We start from the raw sequence: 18,013 nt of genomic DNA, 5'->3' as shown, positions 1-18,013 counted from the left end.
TATATATATATATATATATATATATTTAAAATTAGTTCATTGCTTTTTCATATAATCTGATTGGCCATACCAAGATACAAGGTGAGTACAATTGATGGACCCGGTTTTAAAAAATAACATTTTCGAAACTACTGCACATATTACAATAAATAATACATAAATTTTATATATATATATATAATTTTTTTCAGTTACAAATGTTCGATGTGTGACCTTCTTGTTACATGGCATAAGTCCAATCTGTAATCCAGTTTGTTCCAAACCTTTTTTTTTTTAATTATCTTCAACATAACCCAACAAAATTTATTGAGACAATACATTGTTTATATACCACCAATGCTTAAAACACATCCATAACTTAAAGAACGCATTTGTGCAGCATTCAGAACTATTGACAGTATGTTTGTTACAGAATGCTTGAAGCGAATTGGATTACAGATAGGGCGTATGTCGTGTAACAAGAGGTTCACACATCGAACATTTGTAACCGAAAAAAATATGGTATAGTTCAATTTAAATTCATGTATTACTTATCGCAATATTTGCTGTACTTTCGAAAATATGATTTTTTAAAATCGAGTCCATCATTTGTACTCATCCTGTATATTATAAACCTTGTCATTTGAAAAATTTCTTTATTATTTGCAATGCTTTGTAATTTATTTTGAACAACAGAAAATTTTATTGAATAATTCTCTGAGATAATTGCATAAATTATTTTTAAAAATTCTATTGCACACTTAATATTTCAGTGCTTCTGTTTTCCTTACACTTTTTTTGAAATGTGTATCTTTTTATCAGTATATAGAAGTTTTATAATTGGTTGAAGTTTAATTATTTTCATTTGAATTTAAAGTTCAAATTTTAGTGGACTTAACAGAAAATTAAGTAAATGCGTAATACAATGAATAGAGCGGGTTAAGACTTCTAAAAATAGAGTGAAATATAAGGCTATCAAAATGTGGAGCTTAAAAGTATTTTGCTGAGAGGCTATTAAGTTAGATAAAATAATATAAAGAACATTTTTGTTGCCAATAATCCCAAAGAATGAGCTTGGCCAGTTAATACATAATCCAAGAGCAAACTCGCTTTAAAATAATTAGTAAGTCAATTGTAGTTTAGAATTAACGAAAACGTTAACTCGGCAGTGTCTTTGGTAAGTTTCAACAGGTTATAATTCAAAATATTTCGTAAATGATGTCAGTTTGTTGATAAATTCTAATTATTCCTATTCTCTATAAAAGCCAGTACTGCAAAATTTACTAGGAGTTTGAATAAAAAATACTATATCGTCTAAAATTAATCTAAATTTCTCTAGATTATTTAAAAATAGGAAATAAAAATGAGGAAACCAACAAGAAATATAAACACAAACCTCTTTGGTCCTGTCCCCAACCCATAGCTGTCACAGATTTAAGCAGCAACTTTGGGAAGTTTGAATCAGGAATGCAGATGGGCTCAATTGTGTCACTAAATTTAATAGGTGCTGTTGTTTCTAAAATGGCAATATCATTTTCTAAATTGTCGTATTTTGGATGTACTGTTATTTTCCGGAAGAATATCTGCTGTGAATCGGGCGAGCTTCTGTTGACATTGCCTATGATAGCATTGAATGACGATGCTTGCTGCTTTACTCCATTACTGAAAAATATCATGCCATTACTGAAATATACTTCTACTAATAATAAATATTAATTCGTTAGTACTGAACTAAATTACTGAAAAATATTGTGCCATTACTGAAATATACTTTTACCATTAATAAATAGAAACCATTGCAGGACCCGATTACTGAGAAATATCATAGAATTACTGAAATATACTTCTACATATAGTAAATTTAAAATCGTTGCTGGACTCGATTACTGAAAAATATCATGCCATTACTGAAAATACTTATACCAAAATTAATATAAAACCGTTTTTGGTTAGCAAAAATACGATGTTCATTAATTTTCCGATCTAACAACTGTAACAGGATTTTGTTCTAAAATATTTAATAAATCTCTAATAATAAAACAATATGTACACTCTTACTAATGCTTACATAACAAACTATTATCTATACTAGATGAAGTTTTGAACCTAGTGGCGTCAAATTGGCAACATAAGAGACTACAAACCATAAAATTAAAGTTATGTTTATGAAACTAACTTGTAAAGTAAATATTTCCCGAGCCAAAAACTATTAAAATGAAGATGCATTGTATTTGGAGCGCACTAATGCTGCTACATATAAAACACAAATAAATTTCTATAAATTAGAACTTAATATTAATTTTAAACTGCAAAAAGGAATGAAATAGAATAAAAAGGAGGAAATGACGAATCCGGCCTGAAGATTATCAAGGGTCACCCTTGATATATTGATCGATTCTAAACTAGGGAAATTTTTCCTGAGGAGGTTGACTTTCGTCCAAATATTGATCCTTCGTGATCTTAACATTCTAAGAAATTAAGGTTTTATGAAGGCAAAGATTAATATCAATAAAGTAATTACATTAAAATTAGACAATAATAAGAAAAATAGTATTTAAAAATTCAAATCTAAGCAAACTCACAGCAAAATTGAATGAGACCATTAAAATAAAGGTATCAAACTATCAAAACCAATAAAGGCGAATGAGGTATAAAGAAAAAGAGCATAGAAGTTGAATGTAAATATATTTCAAAAGTCTTTATAAGAACAACTTCTGCCGATATCCTGGCATAGGGGTAGCGCTTCTTCTCCGTGATCTGGGCGTCCCGGGTTCAAATCCCGGATCGGACATGGTTGTTCCTCATTCTGTGAGGTGTGTGAATGTGCCCCCCACCATGTTAAAAGGGGCTGTGCAAGCGTATGTGTGCGTGTCATCTTCATATGAGCTAGAAGTCAGACTTCTGCCCTAGGGTGCTCAGGGGTCTTTACCCTCAGAAGCTACTGCACCCCCTTTCCGTGGAAACGCGGACACGACATCATCAGGAAAACTTGTCACATAACATAATTACATAATACAATAATAAACATAATTACCTAAATTCAAGCTAAATAATTTTCATGTTGTAGAAAAATAAATATTTCTTGCTCAGAGTATTAATGTATTCAGGTCGATATAAGGTTTCAGGGTTTCATGGAATTACACTTGCAATAATGTTTTCAAAGTTTTTTTTTTTTTTTTTTTTTTTTTTTTAACAAAACTTTTAGAAAGCACCGTGGAAATAAAATAATGTCTATTTACTTATCTTGGTTAGATTGCTACTCCTTCCTTTTGAAGTTTTTTCTGGAAAGGGAGGTGGGGGGGGGATGGAGGGTATTTTTAATCTCTATTGATACGACATTCTTTTCCCAAAATTTGATACCAAGCAAGATAGAGGACAATTAATATCCAAGCTGGCTTAGAGAGCGTATATTTTGTTAAAATCTGGCTTTGATTATGCACTATCTACCTTATATCGACCTGAATACATTAATACTAATTGAATTATTTGGACACCCATTCAAATGAGGATATCTGTGGTCTTGATTTACGTCACGCTTCCTTCACTTAAATACCATGTAGCAAACAGCGTTAGAATTTTCACATGCAAGAGGCCACGAAATTCAGAACTGCCTGAATTCATGGTAAACTCAAATCAGGCTCTTACTTCACTATTCTGGACAACAATGTGCTTCCTACACTATGGAAATTTTACAGGTTGTATCATTGCTATTTACAGGATGATAAAGCCACTCTCATGTCATTATGGATTGATATGATGAAAATTAGATGAACCGACTGGACTGGCCTGCTCATAGTACAGATTTAAATCTCATGGGAAATCTCTGAGACGAGTTGGATTGCTGAATTAAGGGGTGCAGCAACCATCCAAAATAGGCGAAATGCATGTCTTGTCTAAGCCAAATGGAATAAAATACTACTATCCATACTATTTTTGGGAAGAAAATACTACTTTTGCTAAAAAAAGCATGCCCCGGAGGGTTAAGGCTGTAATTGCTTCAGGTGGAGGCACTACCAATTACTGAATATGAATAAATCGTGTTTAGCTCTTTTATCACAATTGTCTAATTGCTTATTGGTAGATAGTGTATAATTTTGTTATGTTTAAGACCATGCTATCAGGTCCTCATAACCCTACATAAGATTCAAGATATTAAAAAAATTATCTATGAAGATTAATCCATCGAAGATTTTCATTTTTAAATGTACAATTTCAAAATTAAAGGAACTTGAAGAAAATGGGAATGATTTCATGAAAAGTTTTTTTATCGGTATTTTTATATTTGAAGTTAAAATATTTAATAACTACCAATTTATTTCCAGTACACATATTTAATATCAACTTTCAATTAATTTGAAAACTTTAATTTTTCATTGATTTTATATCATTTATTGAAAAAGAATAATTAAAAATAACTTATTTTATGATTTGTACAACTCTTTAATACATGAGAAATTATTTTCATAGTTGTCTTAATAGAATTTTTACAATAGCACAATCGAAAATGCTTTCAATATTTTATAACTACATAACTTAATGCAACGACTATTTTTCCCTTTTGACTAATGCTTTCAACATATTCAATGTCAATTTCTTTATTATCGTATTATGTAATGCTATACGGAATACAAAGATAAATATATTTTAAATCTGAATAAAAAATTGTCCTAGTAAATTATGCATTTTAAATTAATTGTCGAAAGTGGTTTGAAAAATGAAATACTATTACGTTTTCATAATTTTCAATATTTTAACCATTATGATAAGACGAAAAATAACCATAAAATTCCTTTATTGCATCGCAGTAAAATTTCGAGATTCTAAGTGGAAAATTTAATGATTCTGGATTCTGTTTATTCTACTGAAGCCCTTTCTCTGCGCAAATGAATTTATTTTTATACTAAGCTATTTATTAAAATTGGTTTCCATTTTTGCAAAATAACACACTAACTTTTCGCTGAACTGACAGGAAAATTCCACTAAATACACGACACTGTGTTCAACAAAATTTCGAATAAAACTATATTAGCTTATTATAAAAATGTGCATGTATTGAAGGTAGTCAGAGTTTTTGAAACAACAGTCTTTATATATGCACATGCTCATACACACTCAAGCAGATACACATGCACACATACACACATATCACATTATCGCCATATTTTTCATTTAATTTGCTTAATATGCTTTAATATTCCTTTATAATGCTATTCGACAGCTATTTTGTAACCAACCTCATAATGTTGAACTGTGATCAGGTGATGAGAATGGAATTGAAACAGCATCGCTTTTCCAAGCTTAATATCACTGTGAGCACATTACAACAGCAGATTCACTTTTGATCTCAACTTTATGACCCCACATAGTTACACATTTTCAGTAATAATTCTATTCCTGTTGTTCTTGTAGTGACTTTACCAACCAAACACTTACCATTGCCAGAATCAATCCTCTGAGAACTACAACACTGTGCTACTGTAATCTTTTAAGCTAATTTTTACGTTGTCGTAATATTTATATATACATTTAATGTTTTTTTGGAGAGATAGACGTGAAATTCTATTAAAATATATTGATATTATTAATATTAATATTAAGATATATTAATTCTATTCTATTAAGATGTAATTTTCTTAATATTCAGGAAATTCCAGCTTTTACCTGTTATGAAGAACTAATGTTATTAACTATTTCTTTTTTTTAAACATGGTGACGTCAGCACAGGAAATGGAATAGATAGGAAAAAAAATCAGGAAAAAGAGTGAGATAAATAGTTTAATTCTATAATTACGTAATGATATTTGTTGTCACAGTGGTTTAATTTTGTGGGAAAAAGTCAAAAGCCCGAACACATAGAAGTTAAAGTTATGGGGAAACTGAATTTACATTTTAGAACCAAGATTAATAATTTTTTTTATAGATACGTGTGCGCGTGTGTGTGCAATTCAAAGCAATCCTTGAAAATTCTTACTTTTTTGCTGTTAGGCGTAAACAGTAAGATTTTTATTTTTTTTAAAACTTTTCTAATTAATATCATTTGTATTTGCTTTATTTACATACAGGTGACAATAACGTTTTCATATTCAACTTTAAATTTTTGCTGTTTATTACTTTAAGAAACATTATGTACCATTTGACATTCTTTCTCATAAGAATGTCTCACTTTTAGAATCTTTTCTGATTCTAAAACTGATTAATAGTTAGTCTAGACATTTATTCATCACAGTTAGAGAAAAGTAAATATACTTACAATACAACGCAATGGGCAGCTGTTAATATATCAGTTGGTGAAATTATAGAAGCTGTGCATATAAATTCTTCATCCATGTAAAGAGCTGCCTACAATAAAGAAACGTTTGTGTTCAATTTTATTTAGAATTTTTAAAATTAGATTAAGTTTAATTTTGAAACTGTCGAATGAAGTTTCTAATGAAATTCAGAAATGATTCAGAATTTCAGAAATGAAATTTCTATTGAAGAAAGGTGGAATTATTAGTTTTATTTTTATAATTCAATCATAAGATATCAATAAGATTAAAGGGAAAAAAATGTTAAACGGAAAAAAAAATTTTAAAGATAGATGATGGTTTCAATTAAATGAAAAGAGCCTAATGCATTTATATAACTTCTTCACTGTCGCTTTCTTTTAAAATTTTACTGATAAGTTGAATCCATCATTAGTTGCAAAATGGAGATCCTTTGACTTGTTGCCATATTTTATTTCTTCGGTACTAATGTGTAAAGGGTTATGATAATACGAGTAACACTAATAAAAAATAAGAATGGATTTTAATTTAAATTTATATCTTAAAATTTTGGAAAAAATATACTTGTTTTCAGATAACAAGTTATTGTCAGATTTTGTACAAAGGCTGTATAAGAAAATGTTGAATAAAATGATCGTTTTTGAAAGCCTAAAAACTATATCATCCAAGTACAAGAAAAAACTGCTTTTTTTTTGAAAATATTAAAATTTTAAAAGAAATATTTTAAGCATTTTTTACAGAATATTAAAATACACGTTTTTTGAGAATAGTACTATAATGTTATTTGATCATATTTGTCGTAAAGACTCACTGATGTTAGTTCTTGTATGAAGAGTATAAACAGAATTCACCAAACAAACTTGAAGGGGAACTACAGAAAATAACTACGAATCCTAATCCCATTTGAAAGCATATTGGAAATCCCATCTTCATGTGGCAAAGAGCATAAAAATGTAGTAATGGCAAAATACAGAATGCAGAGTAAAATGCCACATTGACAAAATGTGAGTTAATAAAAGTTACAAGAATTACAGGAAGTGTAAATTGATTTACAAATTTACCATTTCGTTCATTAGCATTGATGCACAATGCCAGAGAACGTAACACATAACAATTCCACTACATAACAACCAAACAACGCCACATAACAACACTACACTACATATATTGCAGAGCATTTTACAGGATATTTTGCTGATAGTACATTGTTAGCAACTTTATAATTTTCATTTATCTAATTCAATGCAGCGATGGTGATGGATGTTCCTATAAACATGCGAGGATCTGTTAACATTTTATGAATGATGGTTTTCACAGTTAACGCAGAAAATATTCATGAGGATATAAATCAAGAGCTTTGGGAGTTCAGTTATTATGTTATGAGACCTGTCTAGTACGCCCAAATATTGTGTCCGAATTCTCATATATAGAAGTTGTGTAATGAAATCGAATCCTATCGATATTGCACACGTAAGTGAATATTTGGATATTTGACCCAAGATTTGTTGGAAATAATTTTTGATACAATTGTAGCAGTGCATCCATCTCCTTTTAGTAAGAGAGTCTATCTCCTTATATCGGCCAGCTTGGCGTCCATGATTCTTTCGTGGATTGTATCAAATTTACAATATTGTTGGATTGTAGATTGTCATCATTCTACAAAAGAATGTCAAATGCTGGTGTAAATGTGCATCACATACAATGTCACCTGTATATTTCCAATCATTATTTTTTACGTATTCAGGATTCCAAACAATGCTTATTATTTCCTTTCGAAGTTCGCACGTGGAGTTTTGTATATATTTCCGCATCAACCAGAATAGCAATCTAGTAGCCTGAATTTGTACAACTGTAGGGATAAATCAAATAACCAAAATGTATTATTAAACACCATATTTATTTCAGATTCCTATATCCTGGCGTTAAAGGAACAAGATAAGATTTTACTAGGCCATCACTATAATCGGAGATGTCCGTCTTGTATCAGAAGTACTCCGATTGTATCCGGAGGATTATCTAAAGATACGTGAAAATGATCTTGGTAATGGAGGAAAGCAAAAAGGTAAAGGATAAAAAAATAATAATAATAAATACATTATAGAAATTTGCTGCCTGAAGTCTGAAAATCTTTTCATGTATTAAAAAAAAGGAGCTTTTGATATTGATCTTATAAATGATTGTCATCAACGTCATTACATTAGTCATATTATCCGATTATATTGCCTCACAAATCCGAGTAACTCGTAATCTCCGTGGCTTAGTCAGCAGAGCATATTGTTCAAAATTGGATGCTCTGTGGTTCGAATGCCAGCCACGGTGCTCTACACAAAGACTGGAATTTGTTTATTTAAAATGTTATCTATTGTTTATCTGAGATCTGGAAGATTTTTTTTATCATTCTTAAATTTTCAAATTGAATTATTCTCGTACATTCTAAATATTTACAAAAGCTGAGTCCCATCAGTGATGGATTATGAGTTGCTTCGTTCTAATAAGTCTAATTGTTTGTTTAAACTGAAGAAAGAAGCTCTTCACATATTTGTGACAGTATGGATATATATCGCATAAAATATTTTGTTGAACTAATAAAAGTTAATAATGAAATAGGAATTTAAATTGATAAAGTAATAACACACTTTTACTATATCATATTGAACTGAATTTATTTTCATTAACCATTTATGTCCATTAAAAAAAATAAAACAATAAAAATGTTCTCTTAATTTCATTTGGAATTCTCGGTGCTTAGAATGAGGATTTAACTTCGGTAGAATTTTTACCTCTTAAACAGGAATATAATTTGAAACCTTATAATCTATGATTGATATCCTTTTCTTTCCCTAATATGATAAATTTCCTGATGTTAAATAGCTGCAGTTCAATGAACGAAATCAGTAAAAGTGATTCATCAGTGAAATCATGGACCTTGAGAAAGATTGGGAATACCAAATACAGTGCTGCACATGAGCGTGGGATGTTTCATAGTAAAAAGGCGCGTTTGAAATGTGTGTCAAAAGATGCGTAAATCATTTTAGACACATCTTTCGTCGGTAGATTTGGACCAAAATTAAATGCATATCTGTGATGCTCGAAAAATATTATGTATTAATTACCATTCATTTAAGAAATTGAGTTTACATGAATATGCAGACCGACAGACAGTCAACATTTTGACGGCTTTCAATCAAAATTTGGCACAGATCTATTGTAAAGTTGTTAAAAGGGTTCTAAATATTTTTTTAACGTTATGTAATTATCAAGTTTACCTGCAGTTAGAGAGACAGACAAAAAACTCCTCTAGATGAATTTCCTTCAAAATTTGCGAAAAAATCTACAAATTTGGTATACTGACTACATATTAAATTTTCCCATCTATTTAAAAACATTTCAAGTTACAGTGTTCACAGACTGACAGACAGACTTATAATCCAAAAACGTGTTTTACGAATTATGGCAAATCCGAAAAGTGAAGATTCTTCAAATTCTTGATTTAAAAATTTTTGTTTATTATAAGAATTTCTTTTTGAATAAAATAAATTTTAATAAAGTATAATAAACATGTAAACATTTTAGTGATATATCAGTGATAGAGATGATAAAGTATATATTTATTTGAATAAATAATATCAGACGGTTCCTCTGATATTGACTGTAACAGAGGTGGTGCTGGTATATCCATCATTTACCCCTCAGGACATAACGTCAAACTCAAAATACCCACTGGCCAAATTGCTTCAAGCTTCACAGGCGAATTAATCGCTATTAAAGAGGCTCTTACCCATTTTTGCTCTCATTCTCTAAACAGCTCAATAAAAGAAATTGTGATTGTCTCAGACTCAAAATCAGCAGTCGAAGCCATACATAACGGTAAAACAACAATTACGCAAAAAATTAATACCCTTCTCTATTTACTAAATATACCTTGCACTCTCCAGTGGATCCCAGCTTATATTGGAATTGAGGGGAATGCATGTGCAGATGCCCTTGCAAAGGAATCACGCGCCGAAGACCAATCACTAGTACTCCCTTGTGCAGATGAGAATGCTTCCACCAGGCGAAGGATCGACAACCAGCATCTTAGCAAGGCAACAATCCCCGATCTAAACTGCCCAAGAAACCTTTCCTCTACAATAGCTAGGCTACGTACTGGACATTTCAAAGGCATGAAGATCTTACGAATCAATATAAAATCCTATCCTATCTGCAAGAACTATCCCCATTCGCAACTAACTCCAGATCATGTTTTTGACTGCCAGGCCATTATCGGTTCCCTCTTTCAACGTGGAGTGCCCCCAATCGCCATCGGGCTCCATAGCCTTCATAGCCATCGGGCTCTAAAACTTGCAGATTTTGTCACCAAGGCTTTTGGAGGACTCTAATCTTTTGCACTAGCACTGTATATGCATAGACATAACAACAACAACAATAAATAATATTTTTTATTATAAGTTTATTATTTATTATAGAATATAAGCTCATTCAGAAACTATTGGCTGTCTTCTGTCATTGCTTCAATTCTAATTTTTTACAAATATTTTTGTTGCTTGAAAATATAATTTTCAAAGAAAAGGAACTCAATTTCACATACTTCAGATCTTAATGATAATAGTAAAATTCTAAATACTAATAATCCATAATCTGATTAGTTAATAATCAGAATTTTAGTTAATTATCAGATTCACATTTTATCTTCATGTAAATTCAGTATTTTGATTTTAATTTTCAAATTACAAGTAATCACGTAAATTCAAGGTGTGAAAAATTTCTTGAATTTTTATAATTATTTATATAGTAAGGAGAGAAAATTTAACATATTCTAAAATAAATATGTAAATAACCATTATAAAATCGAAAAACTTAATGAATTTAGAAAATAAGAAAAAGCTTATTAAGATTATAGTTATATTATATACTAAAGTTGGATATAATTTATAAAAAAATATATATCTTTTCTAATTTATATATATAAAGAAACATACAATTTTTATAAAAAATCACAAATAGATCAGGGGGGGGGAGCTCAATCAAATCATATTTTCACATTTACGGATTACAGAAACAGTATTTATTAGTACATATGTATTTGCTATTGTCTGATATTTTTAGACATAAAACGAAAACTATAACAGTGTTTACTGAAGAATCACATAAATTCAATTAAGAAATCAATAACAGTATGGCTTCCCATTTATTATTTTCAAGGGACCATAAAAATAGTGGTATTAACAGCCTGAGACCAATTATGTTGATAAAAATTTTCAGCAAGAAAAATTAATTGATTTATTAATATTGCAAATGTACATTATTAATATTATAGAGTACGGTGTTCAAATCTCTAATATTTACCTCAGATAAATACTTAATGCAAATTAACTGAGTATATTACTCTGCCTTTGCACATATGCTTATCGAATAATTAGAAGATATTAAAAAATTGCGTATAATATAATTTTATTTTGGTTATCTTTCATAGCACTGCATTACCCAGATCCAATAAATGATCTTCTTTAGCACACAATATTAAAATTGGAATTGCAATACAAACAAATATGCACTCTAGATGAAGAATTAAATTATTAATTTCGACCGAAATAAGCAATTTAGAATATGCAGTCTACTGAAATGTGTAATTTGGAATATGCAGTCTACTGAAATGTGTAATTTGGAATATGCAGTCTATAGAAATGTGCAATGCGTAGTTCTTATCCTTTATGCTATCTGATTGCCTTTTAAATTCATAGACATTGACGTATTATTTTCATGCATATCTATAGATAAAGAACTTAAAGTACTATTATTTATAAGCACTCCATTATATCTTTTTTCACATTCGAACCAACCAGCTTGTTGCAAAATAATGAAAACATAAATTTTTCCTAACATTAACCAAAGGGTTTTTATACGTTATATGCTTAAGAAATTCTAAGAGGACAAAACAAAAAGTGCAAAAATTGTAAAAACCTTGAAGTAAGAACTTAACAGCTGGATATTTGGAAAAAAGAAATGTTTTAAGAACTTTTGAATATCTAAAAAAATCACAATGCAAGTAAAACTGATTCGAAGAATAAAGAAAGACAAAAGAAAAGTGTGAACAACAATCATATATGTCTTATATACTTACTGCGAAAGGGAACTGGCCTTGTTTGGCTTGCTGGCCTCCAATTATTCTTTCTGATTCATCATTGATTTCATCTTTTATTAGTATAAAATGAAAGACAAATTGATAGCTTGTTACTCACATACTCACATAAAAAAAATATATTTACAATGAATTTTGGAATTTTTCAATAAACTCAATTAAAAAAAAAACACAGAAAAGCATGTTTTCTTCTTTTTGTATAATGTAGTTTTACTTAAAATATTTACATTAAACTTTACGTGAATTTCAAGATTCCAAAACTCATTTGATTATTAAAAATTATATATTTAATAATTTAGTTAAAAATTTTAATTTTCGAAATAATTATGACAACTAAATTTTAATACAAACCTCTGATACTATCACTCACATTTACTAAAGTGTTTTTGAAACACAAACATTTAAACAAAAATGGTTTTTGAAACTTCTTCTAAAATCGATAAAATTATGAATCTTTGAACTTAATTATTTTCACGACGAATTCATATCATGATGAACGATCATCATTATGAATCAACAGTTGAATAATGATCTATCAAATAGTGATTGATATTATCTCAACACATTTAAATTAGTAAGATTCATAACTTGGCTAGTTTTAGTCCTAGGAAAGTTTAGTTTTTCTGTTTAAAATTTGATGTCCCAAAAATATTTATTAAATAGGCTTTTATTTGCCTTTTAAATATAACTTTGTAGGGCATCTGAATTCTCTAAATTCTTGTAATTCGTAATTTTTCCTAAATTACAGCATTAAAAGTTATTCGCTCAAGTAATATAAAATCTAATTCTTTACCTCGTTTTGAACATTTTTTTCGTTTGAAAATGTATATTTATTTCAAGATGTCTACCAACTAGCTATTGGCCTGATATTAGAGTGGAAAATATTAATACTTATGTATATTAATATTAAGAAAAAAATATTTTATACCATTAATTTTTATTCTTGCCTTTCGATCAAAACATATTCCTTGGTGACATTTCATTCATTTAAAATTTTGATAGTATAGGTCGATTAACCTATGATTATTATAATTATATATGATTATCTGTTTCATGCAAGTAGTTGAAGACGTTTTCATTGTTCTTTAATCTTTACAATCGGACATAAGACAGAGTGCATTACTTACCTATTTGATGCAATACTTACAATACTGTTCAAAAAGTACCCAAAATAATGGCATAGAACAAAAGGTATCAGTTATTGGTCAAATTTTGTTGAATATTCTTCAAAGTAATTTCATTTGACTGCAGTATGCACTTTTTCTAACATCAAGCATAAGGTCACTTTTGGTTTGGCATTAAGGTCACTTTTGAAGTACCTCTTCAGAATCTGTAGCGATTTTTTAATAAAATTAATGAATTAAAAATTATAAACAGGTGGCAATTTCAACAATGGAGCCAAAAATATAAGACGAACACTCCCAAATCAGGTGGGCTTGGACCTTATGAAGCCATATTCGTTGCAAGTTTGGTTACAAATTCTTATATAATAATAGTACTATGAGAAGATGCATTATTGCAATGGAATAGCCATGCGTTTTCTTCGCATATTTCAGGTTATTTTCGAATGCATCATGCAAATGATGCAAAAACTGAAATAATAATCTCTAGTGACTATCTGGTAAGTTAGTTGGAATATATAAGGCCAACACACAATGATTAAGGAATACAGCCAAAATTATCTTGTTTTTGTAGAATTTGGACGATGTCTTTTCTTCTTTGCTTCAGTTTAAAGCACCATTAACTTGATTGTAGAGATATTTCCGCAACATATATATCATTTCAGTAAAGAATTGTCTTGAGAAAGTGTTCAAGTAGGTTAAAAGTTTTAGAACAAATTAAGAAATTATTCTGGAACAACGTGAGAAATAATATTTCGAAACTTGAAATTATCTTCAAAATTCCTTGCCAGGAATCAAATCATATAAGAAAGTGCTCTTCAATATTTATTATTGTCAAAATACGATCATGAAGTAACAATTCTTTGAATTTATTTCTTAATATCTTGATCAATAATTGAAGTGGATGATTTATGGAACATCCTCGATTGATTTCCTACAATCTTTAAAATGTTTATATAATGAAATGATGTTTCTTAATGTCTGAAAGTCTTCTTTAAAACGCTTTTTGAAACATTTCAAAAGCTTTTATATCAGAAATTTAAATTGAACAGAATCAATTCAATTCATTAAAAAAAAATTAATGCATATTCTTTACCAAATAACATTCGTCATTTTTGAATAACTAATAAAGTAATGAATAAAAGTGCATTAATTAATGCTCATTTTTTCAAATAATAATGATTACAATCGATTCATGTCATGAAGTTTACAGAACTCATTTTATATCAATCTGTCAGTACTGTAAAAGTTTTGTTTAAAAAATTGAAGAAAAATTAAGTGCAATGTATTTCACTTTGAAAATAGTCACATGTGTTTACCTCAATGAAAACTAATTAGTTTTCACATAATAAATTGAAATAAACTTCTTTCTTTTACCAAATGTTTATAGTAGTCATAAAAGTGTTTTATAAGAAGTTTTAGGACGATATCTACTACAAATGTATTTAAAAAATATCCCGGATAATTTTTGATTACAATAGTACATTTGTGTTTTTGTACAATATCTTGAAATTTTGATTCCGAGCAAGTGTTAAAGAAAATAGTTTCAGAAACAACAACTAAAATTATATAGTGCATATGAGGCAATTTTTAAAATATTTCATTTTTCATAAAGGATTTAGACTGCTTTAATGGGAATTTTTCATTTATTAAAATAATTGTTTAATCTCCTTCAAATTTCTTACATTATTTTATATATTAATAAATTATTTTTACATAAAAATTCAGCAATTGATCTTTTTATATACTAAGCATGTTTTAAAAAGAAATTTGTCAAACAAAATGTAATTATTTGTCAACATTCAAATTTTTTTTTATCTCAACAGAATATTTTGAAGAGTTTAAGATTGTGTTTCCTGTCATGAGAGATTTTTAAAAATTATACTTAATTAAATATGACCTGGTAGTATCTTGGAATAAAAATACACTTTTCTTATGGCTTGTATCTGCAAGTATCTAATCAAATAATTATTAAAGTTTGTCAAACTTATATCGACTATTAGTTCTTATGGAATATTTAGATGCGATTAATTAAGCGTAGAATTAACTTTTTTAATAACTTTTTCTTTCCCTCTCTCTATTTAAACCCGTAGTCCCTTTTTTCAATACAGATTAGCTTGCTAGGTATTTATAAATATTACTCAGTGAACGTTTTAGAATTGAAATGCATTTATTGAATTTTAAATATAAATTTTATTTTCAGATTTTTAATTTATTATGTAAATGAAGCATTATTTTATCTTCGAAAAGGCTCAATAAATTTCAGTAATTAATTAAGTTATATTTATTTAATAAATTTATAAAACTTTAATGCATAGGAAAATAAAACTTTGAATTTACTCATGATGGCAAATATTACCTTCCGGTAGAATTCCTTCGAACTGAAAAAGAGAAATATGAAAATAAAAATAAAGGGACAAAAATAAATGCTCATTTGTCTAATAAAATCATTTTAAAAAGAAAAAATTTCATTTTTCATAAAATACAGAAAAAAAAAATGAAAATTCTCATATTTTTAAAATAATTGAATGAACAAAATTTTTCTCACTTAACAAATTTCATCAATTTACTTAAATAAAATACTTGATTTTTCCTCACTTTGTTTTAATCTGCAGCAGCATAGTCTTGAGTAATTATTGAACATTACTTAGATTTCCGATATAGTTACTATAAATAAATTTTGAAACACAATTAAATTCAAAATATTTAAACAATTTAGTTTAAGTGAAATCTTTCATGATAAAGTTAAGAAAAATTAATTTTATTCTGTCTAATCGAATTTCATAAATAAAATTCATTTATTATTACGATTTTGAATATATATAAAAACAAATTACGAAAAAATATTTTTTTTTTCAAGGAAGTGAAAAACACATTATAAGAATTTATATGCATTTTCTCTATAAAATACGCACACACACTTTTAAATACAGAAAATTTAGATATTTTTTCACACAATTCATTAGAAATAAGATTGTATAAATTTAGGAAAAAAAGATATTTTACATTTGGAATGTTTAGAATTCTTTTAATTAAACTTCCTAAATATGTTTTCCAAGAATGAATGAACGAACAATGCTTGTTCGTTCAAAAGATAAACGCTGATGACGTAGTTCATATTAAGATATATGGTTTCTATTTTGAGCTAAGTTACTTTTAATATGTAGAGTTTCATATTTTACATTTTAAATAATACATTTGAATAGGTCAAATAAAAATTTAAAGAAAATCCTATGCATACGAACGGCAATTTTAAAATATTTAATATATATTATTTGAAAGAATTAATTTTATTTGTTTTCATATTTCTTTAAAAAAAACCTATGATAGTTACCTCTCCAATCTCAGCTGCGGCAAGTGCAAATAACACCAGAGCTGTTGATAAAAGCAACATGATGATGAAATTGACTACATTATTTCTATTTCCGACTTTTATACTATGAGAAGAATGAAGAGCTAAATTAAGTTCACAGGTGTTATCTGAAGAAAGATAATTACCAGAAATTTCTGAAATGCAGCTTGTTCTTTCAACGACTAAATGCAGCACATGTCAATGAGACAGCATTTGTTTTGTGAGAAATCAAACATATAAATACATACAATGTTGTTCTTTATTTTTATGACCTTGTATGCAATAAATGCAGAGCTTTGAGACAGCTTTTGTTTTGGGAGAAATCAAACATATAAATATATTCAATGTTGTTCTTTATTATTTATAACCTTGTATGCGATAAATGCAGAGCTTTAAGTCACTCATTTAGCAAAAGGAAATTTTTGTATTTGAAATCAATGCAATTAAAATTTTCAATTAAAGACTTTTTTTAACATATATTTAAAAATTCTCGATTGAAAATATTATTTTGTCAATACAATAAAAAAAGGTAAACAAAACATAATAAGGGTAAACAAAACATAGGAATATTGGAAATGATTAAAATCAGATTATAAGTTTATCTAATTTTTAAAAAAATAATCCAATGTCCCAAGGGTGGTTGGGTCCGCTGTAGGATATACTATAGAAAATAGTACATGAATATCCAATATTAATTTTGAAATCCTTATATTCTAGTTTAAGGGTACAGTGGAACTCTATCAGAAACTTTTGGGAATTAATCACTTAGGGTTATGAAATTTTTATGTATATGTATTAAAATATTAATACATCAATTTTTTTAAAAAATGAAACAAAATATACTATTTTTTTAATTTAAAAGATATATAATTTTTAAAAAAATTCAAAATATTCCAGGTGACATAATTTTTAATTTTTTTTTCTTATTATCCAATGAAATTTATTTGGAACAAAGCTACGTTAATTTTGTAATTCCAATGAAATGCTAATTTTTTTAGAAATAATTTTATGCATACTTACTGAATTGTCAGTAAGGATAGAATTTTATGTTTTTCTGAAGAAAAATTGACTTTTAGCTAGCTAAAAAAAACTCGGAAACATAAACTGTATACCCCATTTTCTTTTAATGTCGAAATCTTTATCATCATTTCATTAA

At 28.1% G+C, this 18,013-nt stretch overlaps 1 protein-coding gene across 1 annotated transcript in view; it reads right to left on the bottom strand.

Moving 5' to 3' along the window:
• The window catches only part of LOC129973985 (transmembrane protease serine 9-like), a 41,710-nt gene extending 24,779 nt beyond the window's left edge, over positions 1-16,931 (bottom strand). Inside the window, exons 1-5 of the mRNA XM_056087529.1 lie at positions 16,840-16,931; positions 15,865-15,886; positions 12,367-12,437; positions 6,230-6,318; positions 1,376-1,641 (exon numbers count right to left, since the gene is read on the bottom strand). Coding sequence (XP_055943504.1) covers positions 1,376-1,641; positions 6,230-6,318; positions 12,367-12,437; positions 15,865-15,886; positions 16,840-16,899 — 508 coding nt within the window. The 5' untranslated portion in view covers positions 16,900-16,931. The remainder of the gene's footprint in view (positions 1-1,375; positions 1,642-6,229; positions 6,319-12,366; positions 12,438-15,864; positions 15,887-16,839) is intronic.
• Positions 16,932-18,013: the final 1,082 nt, after the last annotated feature.

The sequence above is a fragment of the Argiope bruennichi genome, chromosome 1, assembly GCF_947563725.1.
Source record: "Argiope bruennichi chromosome 1, qqArgBrue1.1, whole genome shotgun sequence".
Classification (NCBI taxonomy): domain Eukaryota; kingdom Metazoa; phylum Arthropoda; class Arachnida; order Araneae; family Araneidae; genus Argiope; species Argiope bruennichi.
The sequence above is the reverse complement of the archived record's forward strand: the minus strand, read 5'-3'. Positions and strand labels throughout refer to the sequence as shown.